The sequence below is a fragment of the Takifugu rubripes genome, chromosome 14, assembly GCF_901000725.2.
Source record: "Takifugu rubripes chromosome 14, fTakRub1.2, whole genome shotgun sequence".
NCBI classification, from domain to species: domain Eukaryota; kingdom Metazoa; phylum Chordata; class Actinopteri; order Tetraodontiformes; family Tetraodontidae; genus Takifugu; species Takifugu rubripes.
The window spans coordinates 12,416,899-12,436,642 of NC_042298.1; the positions used below are offsets into that span (position 1 = coordinate 12,416,899).

At 43.2% G+C, this 19,744-nt stretch overlaps 1 protein-coding gene and 1 long non-coding RNA gene across 2 annotated transcripts in view; one reads left to right on the forward strand and one right to left on the reverse strand.

The window, feature by feature from the left end:
* slit3 (slit homolog 3 (Drosophila)) overlaps positions 1-9,072 on the reverse strand; it is a 157,912-nt gene extending 148,840 nt beyond the window's left edge. Inside the window, exon 1 of the mRNA XM_011610926.2 lies at positions 8,353-9,072. Within this exon, the coding sequence (XP_011609228.2) occupies positions 8,353-8,543 (191 nt within the window). The 5' untranslated portion in view covers positions 8,544-9,072. The remainder of the gene's footprint in view (positions 1-8,352) is intronic.
* Positions 9,073-15,072: 6,000 nt separating this feature from the next.
* Positions 15,073-18,524, forward strand: LOC115252419 (uncharacterized). The gene is made up of 3 exons (XR_003890871.1): positions 15,073-15,187; positions 15,303-15,388; positions 18,142-18,524. It is a non-coding gene; the product is annotated as an uncharacterized lncRNA (long non-coding RNA).
* Positions 18,525-19,744: the final 1,220 nt, after the last annotated feature.

The following is a 19,744-nucleotide window of genomic DNA, read 5'->3' on the forward strand; positions in this document are numbered from 1 at the left end:
GTCAGGATCCTCAATCGAGTCGAACGTAAATAAAAGTATAGAGTGTGTCGCCATCAGGTTTATTCAGCACAGTGTGGCAAAAGCTTTGAAACATCATTTAGATGCTTCAGACACTGAAGTATCCACATGCAGAAACGCTGTTTACTGACGCACTTTGAAACCCTGCAATTTAGCAGTCACGGTTCAAAAGGAAACCTTGCTTGATTTTCATCCTGCTTTTATCATTACAATGTGGGCAGGGTATGCAAATCAACAATACTAAACTCTGTTTCCCCTGCACCCAGACCACCCACTCATTTGACAGAAGAAGGGTTTCGTAAGACTTTTGAGATGGCGTGTGCGCACGTTTACGCCGACCCCGAGTGAGTCCAGAAAGAGAGCTGCCCTCCAGGTCTGTCAGAATGAGACAAGGGTAGCAAACAAACCCGCGCTCGTGAAACGATGCCTGTTTCCAGCCTATTGGCCTGCTTTCTCACATATGTCAGACTATGAACAATGGCAGCTGAAAATATTCAAGTAATTCAGTGAGGATGGCCTGAAGATTTAGGAAGAGCGTTATTAGGATGGCAACATTTGCTCCGACCCTTCAAAGTGTGACTATTCTCTTCATCCCAACATTTGTACAGCAACGCATCTGTTGTTCTCTGGTTTCTCAAACCGCCAGACTGAGAGTCAAAGCACTTGCATGTCAAGCCCAGGATTTATGATAAAAATACGTACAAAATCTCAAGTTTGTGGCTGAAACCCTGCAGCGTTGGCATCATAACAGAGCAAACAAAGCATGTGCAAGAACACTCATGCAAGAATGTCTGCTTTTCTACTTCTTTACTTTGGTACTGCTTTCTGGAGTCTGTATTGATTAAAACTATCTAATTATCAGCAGTGAATAATTGCAGGGGGAAACATCTAAATTATTCAGGCCAGGTATTCACAGATCTAAGTTGGTAAAAGTAGAATTTAGACAGTAAAAGCAAATATTTGCCAGTGCAACCGAGGGAAACCTCTGCAGATAACAATGGATTGGGTTTATAGCCACGCCTGTAAAACACTGACCCCACTGTTGGAGATGATTTCTCGTGTAGGCTCTGAATGCTCCTCAGAAACATTCTGACACTTGACATTTAACATTTCACGTGGCCAAAGTTCCTCGCCACACATTGTACACAATGGGCGAGAACCCTTGGCTTATCACACACTTGCAATGCCCACAATGCCAAAAATGCTATGAGTAACCAAGAAATTCTGTCTCCAAAAGTGAGAAGAATAGGGTGAGGAAGAAGAGTGATGACAGCCCTGATAAAGGAGCCATTAGTCAGTGAAAAATCTGCCCTGCAGCACACCAACACTTTCACTCCATAAAGGGAAATCCTGATTGAATGATAAGCTGTGGAGCTCCTTCTTTTTCTTCCTGCTTCTTAAACAAAACTATTGTCTAAACTATATCCTCACACATTGTTTTATAAGGCTTTAACAACTGCTGTTTATAGCTCAGCCTTTAAAAAAGCTCAGCTGTTAATATTTTTAATCACTCAACATCCCAGACAAGTCAGACTCCTTTGAAATCTGGGAGAGTAATGTGTCGTCTGTCTAAACGTCGCCCTCTCAGTCTCCCTTCAATGGAGATGCCGCTCGACCCCAGGAAATGGTGTCACTGTTAACCACGCGGGCTTGACCACATTAGGGAGCAGTCTGCAAGTGTCCTTTTCCCTCAGAGCCATTGGCCAAAAGGGTTATAAAGCCAGCGCTGTATTTGGTTAGTTCTTTACTTTGCTGGAGTTTACAGGGCAGCATTTCTTTTGTCTGGATTTATTACCCCGCCGCTGTAAGTAAATGGGAGGGAGTAGAGGTGGAGGGGTAATTTGGCTGCCGAGGGTCTACTTGACAAGCACAAGGACTGCTGCTTCCTCTACCAGGAGCCAAGACTGAGAAAAATCAGACTTCAGCACATGAGAGAAGGGAAGAAGAGATGTAAAGATGGTTGACGGCAAGAGAGAACAGAGAGGTGGGAAACACAATCTGGGCCAGGCAGTAACAATCGGTCACTTATTCATCACTCGATTTAGATGAATAGCTGCTCAAATTGTGATTACACACAGATCAGTGGGTGTAGGACACAGTTCTGATGGAAGCCCGAGGAATAAGCTAACATTTCAGACAGGCAGAAACCAAATGAATGTTTAAATCCAATGTCATGCTTTTTATGCTATATATTCATCCACTTCCAATATTCATAAAAAGATAAATGGTACGAGAGTGCTCCGAAAACTAAGGATCCAAAGTGGTGATGGGCAGCATTATAGGTCACTCACAGCTTCGTGGCAGCGTCCGAAAAGTTCCAGGATGCTTTGACATGACATGTTGCTTTGGCGACAGTGGCCCCCAAAAAAACATTGACAAAATAAGTTAACATCAAACGACTCCTGCGCAGAGTAGGAGCATTTAGAGGGGACACAAACACACACACACACACACACACACCCACACGCACACACAAACTCTGTGAAGTCATCCGGGGCTGACCACCTCTGCATCAGGTTTGTTTCTATCTCCCAGTCACATGTCATCATTTCCAATTACTAATAACTGCGTACTGAAGCCAGTACAAACACAAGAATGTGATTACTGTGTGTGTATTTGGGACCTAATAAGCAGTGTGCACTGAATAAATTATCCTATGTGTTTACATGCATGCTGATGTGTTTCGGTTGGAGGAAGAAATACGGAATACATTGAAATCCCTGTATGGGTGTTTTATCTGTTCTGGTTCCACGTTGAGCTCTTTGTGACAATCCATTTTTGGACCACGAGTGAGGATATTTTGGGAAAAGTGGGGAAAATTTGGTCATTGCTACTTCAAAGCAGTGTTTGAAGACTGCAAGAAATTCCTACATTAATACAAGGTAGGGCTCTATTTCAGTAGTTTTGACCTTCAAACCACCATTCCCGTCTGCGACGTAATTACTAAGACCTTCCAACGCGTTGCCATCGCCATATAAATGGTAACGCACACAGGCCATTTGACAATCACACAGGTTGTTTTAGCTAACCTCCGGGTTAGAAAAACTTACTTTGAAGAGAAAATGAGGCAAACTTTAAAGCAATCGCCAAAATTATTCGCTGCAAACATCAATTATGGTTAAGATGATTCCTCTGTGGTCCAGCTGTGACCTGATGGTACACAAAATGTTTCTGTGTGCGCTAAATAAAATGGTTTTGATTATTTGGTGTCGAGGGTTGGTTTGTTTACAGCCTCTCTGATTCTCTGATGCCTAATTTCACGTGCCTCTAAAGAGCGATTCCAGATTGAAGTCGTTACTCCAGTAAAACCTAATGTGATAAGTGGAATGTCGAGGAACACTGACAAAAACTGCATAACAACACCAAGTCTGTAACAGACTGTCATTTCCCGTGAAAGTTAAAAGCAGGTTTGTGTGTGTGTGTGCGTGTGTGTGTGTGTCGGCTCTCTGAAAGCCAAACCCACTGTCGGTGCCAGCGGGCTGACTGGTCAGTTTACGAAATGGTCAACTGACTGAAAGGATATCACCCACTGACCTAGAACTGCAGCCTACACACTGGTTACCCTCACTTGTGTCATTTGGAATCAAACATAGTTGGAAGGCACGCCGTGGTTACCGCAAGATGGCCGCAGATGACAGAAGTGACATCAAGAGTCTGTCGGAGAACAGCAAGTTCATTGTGGGTTTTTCTTTTTGCTTCTTAATTTAGATTTGTCTGCTAAAGCAATAAGACTTGGCTGCTCCTCAAACATATTACATCACCGCCATACCCATGATAATGCTACAGAACAGTCTTCGTCGAATGGCGGCCATCAGTCAAGGGTTATTAAAGTGTGTGAGGTTCCCTCAAAGAAGTTTACATTCAAGAAAATACCACAAGACAAAATATGTCAGTCAAGTACTTGACCAGGAGCATTATTGCATGTAAATACCAGCTATTTTACACTAAATTTTACAGAGAAGTCCAGTGTTGCAGTGTTGAGCAGTGGCTCATTGCAGCGAGAAGGTTGTGGCTTCAAGTCCCAGCCTGGTCTGTGACGGTTCCCACAACTTAAAGGGATGTGGGGAAACTGGTTACATGAAACTCCCTGGTCTGACAGTAAGTGTGCATCAGCTTCCTCGATTGCTTCACTTCCATTAAACAGACCAGTTCAGCTCATCGTGGTACGTCGCAGCTATAATGAGGAACAGGACATCAGAGCAGTGCAACACGCCTACAAATTCAATGAGGAAGAGCATGAAGTGGAAGATCTCCCTGGGTCATCCATCCGTCAGTGTTGACAGTCTCTCTCTCTGTTGTATCCCACAAATTACAGCCTAAAGTTTGCAGTGTTGCATAGAGGTGATGATTTCTGTCGACAAATCTTTCGACGACAATGTGTACAAGTGCACCGGCTCTGTGCCTGAACATCCGTGTTCTTGGTGCCCCAATGGAAAAGTGCCAAAACATGAGGCAGAACATTGACTGTCATTTCCAATTTCTTTTTTTTTTTAAAAGGGAATGCAGAAAAATAAATACCAGATTGAGCTGAAGCGAGCTGAACTGAATCACTTGGACGCACAGTTTATGTGTTAGCCCTTTGAGCCAGTTGAAGTTGGAGCTCCAGGCTTCTTGCCCTCACTTGCCCTCAGTAAAAAAAACGAATCAATACCCAACTGGAAAGCTATTTAACGTGCCACCTCCACCCAGATTTATGCAGCATATTATTCACATGTCATACACGTACAGGCCAAAAAGCAGCATCACTGTGAAATGCCCTGCACATTGAGGGTGTGGTGGTTCCAGCAACTATTGACCAATCAAAGCCAAGCTTTGATAAGCACCAGAAGCAGGAGCGTGGACATGAATGTGTGTGTGTGTGTGTGTTTCCATCCTACACACAGTGTGACAGCACTGTATTGTTGTGTGCTCTGTGGTAGGTTGGCCCACTGAGGGGAAATGGGAGCTGTGAAAACTCTGCTGGAGAAACGCTGCTGGCAAACTGAAGGTGTGTGAAAATGTGCTGGAGAAGGTGGAGATCAGAGGAGGAGGCGAGGGACAAGTAGAGAATGTGCACTGAAACGAGTGCAAGAAAAAGAAAGGGGGGAAAGCACGGGGAAAGTCAAAAAGGCAAAAGATGAGGGGAGAGACGTCGCTGCGATGAGAGGATGAGAGGGAAAATAAAAGGAAGTAACAGAGGAAAAAGAACCATACGGTTCTGGAGAAAGCAGAGAAGGTGTCGCTCGTAAAAAAAAATGGGGGGAAGAAGAAAATCGCCTTTTAAAATCAAAATTAGCTTGTGTAAAGTTGGCTCTGGCAGCAAGCTGCTCCGAGCAGTGAACTCACTCATAGGTCGATGCACACATGCGATAAATACTATGATGCACACAGACACGCATAAGCAAAACCACGTGCACTCACACTGGTGGTGCCGAATGCAGCTCCATCAATTCAACAGCCACCTGGTGGATCTGCTGATTCATTTTACCCCATTTCTGCAGTCAAGGCACCCAAGAAATCATCACTCCAGGGGATGTGTGTGTGCGCAAGCGTGTGTGTGTGTGTGCTCAGCCTCTGCAGGGCAGGTGTGATTTAGACACAGGAGAGCTTCCAATTCATTTTCCCTGCCATTGTTAAGTCTGTTAAGCCTCCCTTTGAAACCCTCCACTCAAATTAGATGCAAATGAGGTCTCAAGTGGCTTCCCAAGGAGGACATTACGGCACCGACTGGCCTGCGGTAATCTGTGAGGCTGCCTGTTGGTGTATGCGTGTGTGAACAGATGAGGCCACCGGTGTTTTTCTCTCGTTAACCTTTCCACATACCCTGTTTACAATGGCGAGGGAAACTTGGCTTTTTGCACGGATTCATCCCACAGTTATGACAGGTGGGCTTTGGTTCGGGTTTTGGCTCACACCCGTCACTCCCAGAGTGGCAGAAACAAATTCTTCGGACTAATTAATTAACAGTGGGGATTTTTCTCTTTTCCATTTCGGTCAATTTCCTTTAATCTAGGCAGCTGCTCAATGGAGTATTTTCCATTGAACACATTTTCGATCATATACATCACTGTGTCCCAAAGTTATTTCATCGTGGACTTTCTTCTTGTGCCAGACTTCCCTCAGAGTGTGTCATGTACTTCTTCTTAACAGAGATTTTTCTACATGTGTTTTCAGTCATATTCTCAGAGCCTGTCTGAATTTGTTTAGATTTTGTTCATGTGGCTGGAGATTTTCTGCCCGAGATAAGGCAAGAGTCGTGTCCCTAACTCAAGCGTTGCATGTGCTGCGGTTTCGGTGCACAGAACTCTGACACTGAAAACTCTATCAACCCTTGTTGATGGATTTCTACATCAGTTTGGCTGTCAGTCATCCAATGTTTCCCACAAAAATGGATGCATAGAGACATGACAGACCACAATGTCAACGTCATTTTGCTGCATTTAATGAACTTGTAATGGTCCTTCCCTTTACAATGGTAAATGAAGCAGTCCTGACTGCCCCCCCTTAGACTTGTAATGTCTGAATTTTACTGAATCGAGTTTTAAATAGGTTTCAATGGGAAAGAAGGCTGCAAACAGACCAATGCCTTGGTATTTAAAGCATATTCTTTTGTGTCATATTCTGCCAAATGTCTTCCATGCCAGTGTCTGGAACACTGATCCTCAATGTTTACACTGCCAGGGTTTACAGGATTATTATATTGTTCATCTCTGACCCCTTACGAAACGTTTGTTTGCAGTCTAGGCTATTTAAAATGGTGACTGATAAAGTTAAAGAACCCAAAAAAAACCAACTGCTCTGCAGAGCGAAGCACCTGGCTCGAGGCAGAATGCACACAAATTCTTCACTTGTAACTGTTTCAACTGGAATTCCATCCATTTTAATGTCCGCCATCGCTGACTCCCTTAAATGTATCTTCAGAGAACGAGAGAGGGAAAGATGAAGAGATGGAGGGGGGAGCGACTGTGGGCCGGCTGAAACACTGACCTGGATAAATCAGGGAAACATAAACACAGTTTCTGGAATGAAGTGGTGGGAGGGGGCGCTGCTACCCCAAATATTCCACCCTCGGGACCCCAGCGAGAGGCAAGGGACCCCCTTATCCTGCCTCCCCATCACAGCCTGCTCTAATTATTTATTTTCCTAGGGTGTAAATGTCTTGAGGGGATTGCTGTGTAAAAGCCAACAGGTCCTGAGAGGTCATAATACTCCTGTGGGATAGAAGGTTTGGGGTTCCCTGTTCGAACAAACGTTTACACTGATAAACCAAGGCGCACATGTTTAACACCGTTATAAGTGTAATGATACACACAAATGCTGAACACCTTCCAAATCCCCAAACACAGTGACAGATTTCCGTCTGCACCCTGTGCTGATTGTGTTTGCTGTCTCAGGGTCAGGTCTGTTGTTGATCCCCTGCAGAGCTGTTGGCCGCTCTGCTATCAGGTTTTTAATGGCTTCCATGCCTTGAAAGCATAGGTGTGTGCTTGTGAAAAGCATGCATGTGTGTGTGGCTGCGGGAGAGCGTATGTGTCAAGATCGGGGTAGAGGTGGCACCGCCATCTGTCAGAGGTCCGTCTCTGCCTCAGGAATGAATCTCATTTCTGTCATCAAGTTCAAATCAACCACTAAAGCCAGCTCTCTGAGTAAAGTCGGGCTTTGGAGCGTGGACTGAGCGAGCCTGTCCAGGCTGAAGAACCTGGGACAAACCTTGGAAGGCAGCGTGAACTAATCTGAAAAGTTTGGAGACCCTTGTTGCTTTTCCTCACATTCCATCTTGACCTGATTACAACTCGCAGCCCCGCTCACAAGCGCATTTTCCTCCAACACTTCTGTGCACTGAGGTCATCGCAGACTTGTTTTCTTGTTTATTTGCCCTGTTGACTAGAGACTACAGCAGCTACAGAGTTCAGTTCATCACAACCCAAGTTATTTCAACCATTTAAAAAAAATAAAATACAAAGTTTTTAAAAGTTTAGGAGTATAAATTGATGCAAAGTTGACCAGGAACATTTTACACAGATCGAGAATTTATCTAAAAAATAATGAAATAAGTGTCTGGATTGAAGGGACGTTTGACATGCATGGATACACTATACAATGCGGCTTATTTATAAGGGCGTAAACAGCCTTGAATATACAGCCTTAGAATAACTGATTTCCATCAGAAACAGAGAAAGAGAAGTTTTCTGCTCTCATATACGTCCATTATTATAATATAATTCCAACGCGATTTGACTTGCAAGGCTGTCATTTAGACAGCGCGCACCATCGGGGTATTTGGGCATCATGTGATCACTTAAAATAGATTTAAAACAAAGTTGCATGAAGTGAAAACTAAGTCATTTCACTTACAGGCGCTCGGCATTCCTCGGTATTCCTTTAGGCACCGTCTTTAAACCCAGACCCTGGCAGTCCACATGTGATCCGGAGCAGCTGCATTTATGCGGGCATCCACTGACCGAAGCAGCGCACACCAGGAGCGCGGAAACCAGAGCCAACCCTCGGCAAAGCGCAGCATGCTTCCCCGGCCCGCTCGGACGCATGGTATCCAGGAGCAATTACTTCCAAAGCGAGAGTGATTGAAAAGATGTTGCAGTTTCAACAAGTCGTGATGGAAGCAGAGATTCCGATACTGGCCAAAGATGCCGTTGAAGTTAGTAGGGGGGAAAGGAACAAAAAATCAGTAAAGTTGAGCAAAGTTTGTGTTTAAATGCTCAGCAAGTAGGAATCTCCTTTAAACGACCTCTTTCTCTCCATTGAACAGTCGGGAATAGAACGCTGGTCTGAATGTGACAGCAAAGTTTTCTCTTAAAACATCTCCCTCTGCGCGTCACTCAACTCGATGCGTAATCGTCTCCCCAGCGTCCGCCACCATTCACAAACTCTCGGACAAGTTCCGACACACAGACTCCCAAACTTCCCCGAGTGGTAAAGTTCAGCCCCTTCCAGAGAACATCCCTCCGCGGATCGAGAGTTGGAACCAGGAAAAAAGTTGAGAGGCAGACGCGCAACAGTCTGGTGCGGCTGGAGAGTGAGAGGCAGAGCGATCTGAACTCCGGTTTCCCCCAAAAGTCTCTCTCTCCACGTCTCTCTCTCCCCCTCTCTCTGTCTGTCTCTCTCCCTCTCTCTCTCTAACTTTCACTCCTCTTATCTCTCACAAACCGTCTGTTGTATAAACTCTGACACTTTCCCACACAGAGGAATAAAAACTGCGCAGCCTGACACGCAGCCCTCTCTAGCGCATAAATTTCATACATTTCTTCAGCTGATTTTCCCAGAAACTCTTCCTTATGTCCGGCCCCTGCATCAACTCTGCGAAATATATATCGCTGGTGACTGGAGGCATTTACGAGCCTTCTCTCCGATGGATCATCATTAGAGAGTTTTGGTGTCACGCTAAATGCTGGATGCTTCAGCAACACATGACATTACAAGAGAAACAGTCTGAGAAAGACTTTGATTTCACAGAGTAATTGAACTGGGTCTCGTCCCGTTATGGCATTGATGAGTTTTACTGTTTTCATTTTCTCTCAAGGCTCTTGTTGTAATTTAAATGTCGACTTGTATCTCTACTGCCTGGGACGCTGTTCATGAACCTTCCAATAATATAGGATACTTTCACAACCCCTACTAACATTTGAAGCATTATTTGACTACAGCTTCCTGCCTGTGGTCATTAAACTACACATTTGCTCCCTTTGAGACTCGGACTTTAGTGCAACAGTGATGTGCACAGAACATTAGTGACTTTGTTAACGTGCACCTTCTGCAGGCTGCCACTGTGATGCCGCCCTCTATTGGTCGCTCGGGGAACCTTCATGAAATCTCAACTCGGGGATTAATTACTTGAATTTCTGCATCTGATTCTTCGGACTAAAACATTCGATGGCTGCACAGAATTGGCGCGTTGGTTGGGAAACCACCTATAGAATCATTCTAGCCTTTTTTTCCTGCAAATTTATCAATTATTGTAACATACTTTGCAGCTTTATAGTTGTCATCACGACTGGTTTGCGTATTCATAACTGGGAGTTGCTGTAGCCTCATGTGCAGCTTTCATCCATATAAATACATTTGCTCCCCACATGTACCGACTTTTTTAATCTAACAAAAAAAGGGCTTATTGAAAACATCCCTCGTGCCTTCTTTTTAAATAGCAACTGAATCCAGCTCCTCCTGGGGTTCTCCCCCGCTGCCCCCTGAATTACAGGGAAATAAAATCCGCCTTGAGGTTCTGGAATCTGCCCTGAGGTTTCATACCTGCTAGTCATGCCCAAAGAGGCCTGAGGAGAGAGTCCTTCGTGGAAAACAACCCTCACTCATCAGCCAGTGCTAGACCGTCTGGATTTGGATCATCCAGCAATCACCATTCAGCGATAGCAGTCGAGGCACGAAACAAATGTAGATGCACGCCCCCGAGTCAAATCCAGACCATTAATATTGATTCCTACTCCTTCTGTGGCTCTGAAACGGGTTGAGCTATGCTAACAAGACCACAAAGAGGGGACTTTCGGGGAATTAAAGTGGATCATGTTCTTATCTTATAGATACAGCGGTTCATTCAGTTTACATCAAACGGTGCTTTTGTAGTTCGTCTTATCTCTCTGCAGAGCAAATCAGTATAAACTCAATCAATCAATCCAGACTTTCCCAGGAAAACCTGTGTGAGTGCAACGATATGATACGTCTGAAAATTATGAGAGCGGTGCTGGAAGGAAAGCACCAATTTAAAAAGAGAAAACTACTGTATATTCTATAAGATGGACTCCTGATATAAGAGAATGCTATTACCATTACTGGTTCACTGGTAGAGGTGCATGGCGTGGGAGCTGAGCCCAAACTGGTGTGATAATGCTGACAGCGAGGTGGAATAAGCCCCTCACACATGGACTTGTTTTAAATGACAGTTGGTCCAAACGGAGAGCAATTATTTATCCATCATAATTTGGAATATTTCAATTTACAGCCAAGCTCTGCTGATGTTTTGGTCGTAAATTGAAAGTTACGTCTCAATTGCGCTGTTTGGGCTGCACACAGTTGCTTATGCCAAATGTATATGTTTGAATTTAGTCCAGTAAAAGAAGTGTTGTCTATCAAAACTGTATAACTGTTTTATAGATGTTGTTGGGTTTGGTTTTTTTATCCCAGGTGGATACAAACACTCAATTTAAAAAAAAACTGCTTTTATTAAAACATTATGGGATCCCTTTGCTTAAGGAGGATAGAATCTGACATTGGTAATGAAACTTGAAAACAAACTTGTTGTTTATTTACACCTTCAGGGGAGCAAAAATATGCTAAAGTTAAGAGATACAGTTACATCATGACATTATAGCACTATAGACGTATAATTTAATTTATCATTACAAAAGCTGCATTCTAATGAGTAAACCTAGTGGGTTTGGTGAAATTAAATTACTTTTCTGGCACTTCTGATGATTTTTTCAGCTCGTGCTGTGGTCCTTTTAATTCCAAGTAGGTGAACGGAAATGTGCCTGTGCCATAATAACTGGCATATTAAAAGCAAATATTTTAGTTTTCTGTCTTTAAAAATAGATAAAGTGAACCAAATTTAACATGACTGGAATAAAACAGTCGCCCTGCTCCTATTTGCTCTCTAGATTATTGTAATTTTGGGCTGTCTACAACTGACTCATTTCACCATCGCTCATTTTGTTTAGGCAGTCACCTCTGAAGTGGTCGAAATGACCTCAGCACGCAGTGACTTGACATTCATCTTTTTTCCTTGTTGATATATTTTCGTCATTCCATTGTTTTGTTCCATTAGTCTGTAACACAAGATCATATTTATAGAATAAATGGTGTCTCATTTTGCAGCTGAAGTCTGACAAACCCGACAGTTTCGCTGCCTTAATAGAACAATTTGCGGGAACTTGGGGGAAAGCCGAGTGTAAAAGTCTGAATGAAGCATGAATGTAGCCATTCGCTTTCGGGTGATATCAAATGTTGCAAGGTTTGCATTGGCAGAGGTCTATAGAATCAAAATAGTGACTAATTCAAGCATGAGACCCCATCTTGAAACCAAAAAACAAGGCCATATAAAAAAAGTTCCATCCCTGAGCAATGAAAGTTTGGGCAAACAAGTAATGAAAATTGCGCCGCCACAAAAATAAGAGAGTGAAAGGCCTAAATTGGAGGAGTCATCATGCTTTTCCCTGAGACAAACCACAGCTTATGGAACCGCTCTTCGACGGCTTTGTTTGGGCTCACTGGGATAAGATGCATGTCATTAAGTTTTGAGGGTGAGGGTTTGAAACCCTGGTCTGGGCCTTTGATTCCTGATCCCTCCTCCGGCCTTTTCTCCCAGCGTCTCCGTCGTGCTTTTGGAAAAACCAAAAGCATGCGGCGCTTTACAGCCCGACACATGAAGCGATTGTGAGCGGAGTTGGCGACAGCGGGATTTCTCCCAGCGCATGGCTCCTTTCCTCACTCCTTCCTCGTGCCCTCCCACGGGTGCCCTTGTTAACGTCTCACTCTTTCTCCTTATTTCAACATCTCCCCTTCTCTTCCTCCCTCTCATCAGTGTCTTTTCTCTCTTCCATTCTCCCGTTGCCATCCGTTCTCTCGACACCATTGTTCCACTTTTATGAGCTGACAGACAGCGTGCAACTAATTACCGTCATTATATGATGAACGGCTGAACAAAGTGACGACTCGACGCTTCATGGCTGCGAACCGCACCAGTTTCCTCCTTTCTGATGAGTCAAAGCTTAATTCACTCCAGTTTTTTAATTATTTGCATGTATATTGGCTGACAATAGGAAACAGATTAGCATCCATCCCGTATGTGGATCCGGATGTGTGGACGGAAAGTTTGGTGGATAATAATTCACATGCCATTGAATCGACGTGGATGTTGTTATAGTACAATTATCTGCTTAAAGTGTCTGCGGTAATTAATGAGGTGATTACTATTAACTGTGACGCGTTTACAGACACTAGGGCACAAGTTTCTGGAATTTCTTGTCATAGTTGGCTCTGTTTTTGGCTCCATTCCTCATTTATTTACCTATCGATATCTTTTCTGTACATCAGAATTTCTGCTCTATGACTCAGAGATCGCTCTAAATCCTCTGATGCAAATGATACATGAAAAGAGGAATATGTTGTGATATCTCTTTATTATATTGTTAGTTTCTGCAGGAATGCAGCCACCAAACTCAGAGGATCTCTGGAACTGCAGCCTTTTTCACTTCTATTACATGATTAATGGCATTATATTTCATTCTGACAGTAAGGAAAACACATTTGTGTTTGTATTTTTGCTTTCTTCTTCTTCTTCCTTTCGTCTGCACCACAACTAGGTCACAATAACTGGAGAGCTCATCCATCTGAAGTATCTGCAGATGCATTTATGCTCTGTCTGCTGGTAAATTGAGGTTTTATTCTGTTATTAATCTGTCTAATTTTTATAGTTTTTAAGGGACAGATTATGCACACATGAGCGATCAAACGTATCCTTTACCCGGACAGATCTTTGGCTGGGCACAATTGGATCGCACAGATCCACTTTAAAAGGAGAGAGAGGAAACCTCGAGAGGAGGTTCCTAAGATGGATCTCATGACAACCATATGTCACATTAAACACACATAATTATATAAAGTGATGATGAACGACCACATTTAAGGCACATTTCTGTGGGAAAACACTTCAGAATGAAGACCAAAAAAAATGTAAACGTGATTTTCATTTTAAAAATGTGACATTTTGCAACATCTAAAGGACAAAAACATGAATAGAAATATTTTAAAATGGAATTTATTCGCTCTGACGTCGCCAATACCTGCAAAAGGAGATATAATTATCAAAGAAATGCAGAGAACTCAAAAACGTGTGTAGAATGTGAAGCAGAGTTGATGTTTAAAATGAACGTGCTTGTATATAGCTCAACATTATTGCTGTCCAGACACACAAACGGGGCTATAGGTCTGGAGGTTTACATGATGACGACACACACGTTTCTAAAATGGTACATAAATAATGCCACATGTTGCTGCAGCGTTTCTGTTTCGATGTTAGGACTTTGCTGCTACCCATGTCGTGTTTGATTGATGGCCTAATTTCCAAGAAAATCACACGGAGGCACACACACAGACACGCACACACACACACACACACACTCACACACCACAACCTGACAGCGTGGAGGTGTGATCAAAGTCTTATTCTGCTTTGACGGGGCCAAATATCTGTGGACAGGCCCAGTTACTGGTTTTATAGATTGGGGTTCTGGAAAAAAGCTGCAATCGCTGGTAACATTAATGAAAAATGAGCAAACAGAATTTTCTTTTATTGTCATAACTGATCCAGATCACTGAGAGCAATGTTGTCGTTAGCTGCTTAATGTGTGGTTTCCTTAGATTCTAAAGTGCTTGTTATTCGCTCTGTGAAGAGTTTTGTCTCTCTGAACGGGTCAACAGCAGCGCAGTCCAGTAAAAGAACGGCTAATTTAATACATCTATGATTCAGCTTCTTTTCCATTAGATTAGAACATTATTTACTAGCTTTAACGAAAATAGAACCAGTGGCTTTGGAATATGACTTAGAAAGCATCAGTATGATTTAGTTCAAAGGTGTTCATCAAGGCCATCTTAGGTACACACACACACACACACACACACAGACACACACACACATTCCCTGCAGCTCCTGATTATACTTGCACACAATGTTTCATCAGTTTCTTCTTAATGTAAAATCCTGATGCCTTAATGAAAACTGTATGAACTTCTGTCACAGTAAAAGATCTATTGATGTAGGTAAGAATATGGAGAACATAAATTCTAGAATTTAATACCACTGTTCACTGGCCTCAATTAACCCAAAACACAAGGTTCAATTAGAGTGGAGTGAATTTGTACGAATGTGTGTGTCGTCATCTGTTTTTAAAGTCAATTTAAAGTTGAAGCTAATTATATGCATTGAGATTTGCAGAACGGTGAGGAACGGTGTGTGTGTGTGTGTGTGTGTGTGAGTGTGTGTGTGTGTGTGTGTGTGTGTGTGTTCAGCTCAGAGGTTAACCTTTTCCTTTTCCTCCCTAACAAGGAAAGGTCAAAGGTTGTGATACAAATGGAGGGAGAGGAGGAAAGAAGGATGAAAGGATAAGCTGTCAAAGGAAGCAGGAAAGGAGACTGGAGACTGATTGGAGGCCAGATGTGTAATGAGGTCTATAAATAACCTGGTACCAGCTGACAGAGGACCGCTCTGACTGGGCCAGACAACTGCCAGCGTTTACAGTTTGTGTCCTTTTGTTTCATAGTTTCATGTTTAATTACTTTAGAAATAGAGTGCCGGCATCTGGAACGAATCCGGGTTTGAGCAAGATAAATCTACACGGACACAAATGAGACAGATTTAATGAGACAGGTTAAATCTACACTAAATGTAAAATGAAAATAATGTTAACTTATTGTCCAATTCTCGTTATTTACCAATATATGTGCCTTCTAATTGGTCTTTACCATCTGCTCTCTCCCTCTTCTTTGTTCTTGGCTACTTTGTTCTTGCCTGCCTGCCTGCCTGTCTGTCTGTCTGTCTGTCTGTCTGTCTGTCTGTCTGTCTGTCTGCCTGCCTGCCTGCCTGTCCGTCTGTCCGTCTTCCTCTTGTGAACATTCTCTTTTTCTGCATAGAAGAAATGTTATCAGTGAGGAGGTGCTGAATACTGAGCACCTCTGTAACAACAACACATTCCTCTTTTGCCTGTGTGTGTGCATGCATGTGCATGTGCGTGTTTGTGTGTGTGTGTGAGTAATTTATACAGGCAAGCAAAGTCAATGGATGTGTTTTGCTCTCAAAGAAAAGAGGCTCCGTCTTTATCACGGTCCAGGTGTGTGTTTCTGGAGATATGAAAGTGATGCAAATTTATATAAATACCTCTGTTTCTGTGTGTGTGTTTGTGAGTGTGTGTGTCTTTGCGAGTGTGTGTTTGTGTCTGATGCGAATAAATTCCTCCTCGCCACCTCCAAACTCCACCGACTCTGCTGTGAAGGCCAACCAAAACAGACATAAATCACGCCCCAATAGAAGAGCCATGCCAAAGCAAAGAAGGCTGCTGGCATTCATGCACGTGCGCATGCATACGTGCGCATGTTCCAGCGTGCATGAATGCCTCAAACTAAAATATGGCTCACTCTATCTGATGTAGCGGAAATATTTATGCGCAGTTTAGCGTTAATCTCATTTCCATATTTAGTCTTTAACATTTTAACATAGACTTTAACTTATTTTTAACATTTCAGATCTGCATCAGAGCCAAAAATTTGCTGCTGCACAGAAAGATTGATCGTTAATGGGCATTTGTTCGACGCTTCGACGTAAATTCAAGCGGGCTTTATCCTGTTAAGCTGTCACGATGCATCTCGGCTTGGTTTTCAGGACGTTAGCTGATCCAGCCTTCACAGGTGTGTGTGTGTGTGTGTGTGTAATCTTATCATCTCACAGTCCTCTCATTTCTCCCCTTGCTGTGTGATGCTATCAACCCATTTATGAGAAATGCTTTATTATAATCATGCAGGCTCTCAGCTGGGGAAAATATTTGCATTTTTTCTGAAATGCAAAACAAAACTTGTATTTTTTTCCTCATTTGAAAGTAAATCAACATTACGGGGAGCAAAAACTTTGCAGTTAGACTGTATCTGTAGGTCCGAATACAAACATCCTGAGTCACATGACTACCCTTCTGTCATAAACCAACCATGTGCTGCTTCTCCTTCAGAAAAGTCCTGCAGCCCTAAATATTCTGTTCTTTCTGGGGACCTGCTTCATGGTCAGCTCTAAAATATTGCTCTTGAACTGGGCAGCTCCCGAACAAGAACTGGATATATGGTCCTTGTTCCTCTGCGCTCGTCCCTCCGGCAGTTCCTGTGGGAGCCCAAGGGCAGACCGGGAGTCAGGGTTCTGCTGCCGGACAGACATCAGACCGATTTTCTCCACATCTGTGTGTTCTTGGTGAACTGTAGCATGTAGAATCCGGATAGAAATTTATATTTTTCCTTTACGTTTGACCATCTATTGACATGGCCTTTGCTACAAAGCTAACTAAATTAGCATTCTATGTTTGGCCACGTTTATCATGGACAATAGGACTCATTGCTGCCTCAAAGCTGCTGTATGAGCTGCTTGTTAATGGATTTTCCAATGTGATGGGTTAAAGATAACACAGTTTTGTCCACAGGTGACAATAAAGCGATGAACTTTTGAGTGTGAGGTGTGCACTCTAATCCCCTAGAAGGGATTAGAGTCCTCCTTGGCACTGCAGTTAGAACAGCAGATGTAGTTTGGGCATCTTGCAAGGATTCCAATCCCTTCTAAGCTCTTCTGCACACTGGGAGAACGATATCCTGATAGACCCAACGCTCAATGAAGGAAAGTTGGTAGGGGAGGGCCTGGAGATCCCCCAGGTGGAGCTGGAACGTGCTGCTGTGGAGAGAGACGTCTGGAACATCCTGCTGCGCTCATGAGCAAACACAAAGCAACACCAAGGAGTTGCCTTGTTCAATAAGTTTGCTACACAACCCAATATCCTTAATATATATCCCAGCAACTGTTTTTAATGTTCTAAACAAGCTGAAGTAACTGCCTTTGTAGCTCTGGATAATGTAAAATTAGGTGTGTTGCATGACTGCAGTTTCTTTTGTTGCTGTACCAACCATGTCAGAGTTTCTACAATGAGAGTCAATCGGAGCCAAGCTGAGCTGAGGTTGGAGCTTAATAAATGCTATTGTGCTCTGTGAGTGTCAATAGAGCTCAGTGAAGACGATCAGGTCGCAATCATCATGATAGACGCGTGACTCAGTGCATCTCCAGAGCGGCTGAAACCAGTCAGACAGAAATAAAACAAAACAAAAAACACTTAAGCCGTGACTTGGACCTGGCTGCCAGGGGATTTAAGTTCCAGTAATAAAGTTACTCAATCTCCAGGATTTCAGATTTGACTGGAGCCACAGTTTTGCTTTTTTTTTTTTTTTTTTTTTTGCAGCTTTCACGGAAAAGCGAGGCACAGAGGGTTTTTATTACCGGGTTATCAACCCCGCCTCAAATTCAGCCTCATTGAAATCTTTATAAGATTGACTTGGCTTTAATAGAATAAATAGCTGTAATTTCTACTGTTTTTCCTGCAGAAGTCCTGATACATCAAAGGCACCGGCCCGCTGGTAAGAGGAGACTCTGTCTCGCCGGGAGTCGAGCTCCCATGGCAGGACGCATGCACAAGTGAACACGCCGGGCTCCACGCTGCTAGCTTATCTCTGATCCACCATCTCCCTTCCTGTGGTTTAGATCTGATGGAGCCATTTCACTTCAAAGTTTGTGTGAGTGCACATACTTTCTGCGCATGTGTGTGCACGTCGATGTAATAGAAAGCACCTGCTCTCGTCGAGGAGGGGGAAAATTTAGTGTGAAACGCGAAGGGGATGCGGGTGCATGAGATGCAGAGGTGGAGGGAACGGTTGAGGGAACAATGGTTCCTTCAAATGTGGTTTGGTTTTAGCTGTGTACAGCAGCTTTATCGATTTATGACCAGTACAGGAAATTCTTGGTAACCTCACCAACTGAACAAATCACACAGCGACCATGTTAAGAAGTACTTCACCCGACACATCGTACTTGCTAACACTAGTCAGTGCCTAATTTAGCAAGGCAGGCGACTTTTTGCAGAAAAAGCTGTTATTAGAGTTTTAAAATTATTGGAACCCCCCCCAAAATTCCTTCTGGGAAAAGAGTGGTATACAAGGATCTATTGTGTTGAACAACAAACATGAGTCTTCCAACAACTTTTTACTGTCAAATATGTTCAGAGAGGAGCTGAAATCCAAAGAAGACGAGGCCAGTTGGTTTCATCCAACAACCGGTATTTTTCTTCCATGCGTTCCATTTTTGGCCTCAAAATTGGGGATATCGAAATTTCTTTTATGTGCACCATAATATCATTTGAATTAAAGTATATTGTGCTTGAGTTTGCCTTTTGTTCGACACACAGTTAAGGTTTAATGGGACTATGAGAGGGAAATGCAACTTTCATGGAAATTTTCATTTCATGGTCGGAGAACGGGGAGTTCTAACAATGAATCTACAAGGTGAAAGAGGTTGAATTAGAAACAAGACATATGATTGAAAGCGTGGATGGAGAGAGGAGGAGATAGAGGAGATTTGACGAGGGATGGTGGCGATCAGATAAAGCCAAATAAAGATGAAATTATGGAGTGTAGAGGGAAAGAATAAGAAAGAGAGGATTTGAAGCTTTTGAGATGATCCTACACCCACGGGGTTGGATGAGGGGATAGATGGGGGATGAGGAGAGTAGAGCTCAGCTGAGAAGGTAAACCAGACAGTGGGTGAAGCCGATTTCGACCGTTCCTGGAGATTTAAAGGGTCTTGGAGCAGTTTGAAAGTGTTTGATGTATAGGGATAAAGCAGCACTCTTTCATGGCCAATTCTCTTTGTTGTTGTTATCTTACAGGATCGAGACAGGAAATATTGAGGAATGAGAGAGTCAGCTTTGTGTCAAAGCCCGAAAAGCCGGAATATTGGAACTGAATGACATGTGCCAGCGCGCAGAAACCACCAATAAAATCTTAATGAGGTTAAGCAGTTGATCTGTTTATGATCAGGAACGTGCCACAGTTGCTTTATTAGGCTCTGACAGAGGCTACTGTCCTTGTCAAGTCTTGAAGCACCAACACTGCCTGAAGTTTATCCATTTATATATATTGTTATATGTTTTTT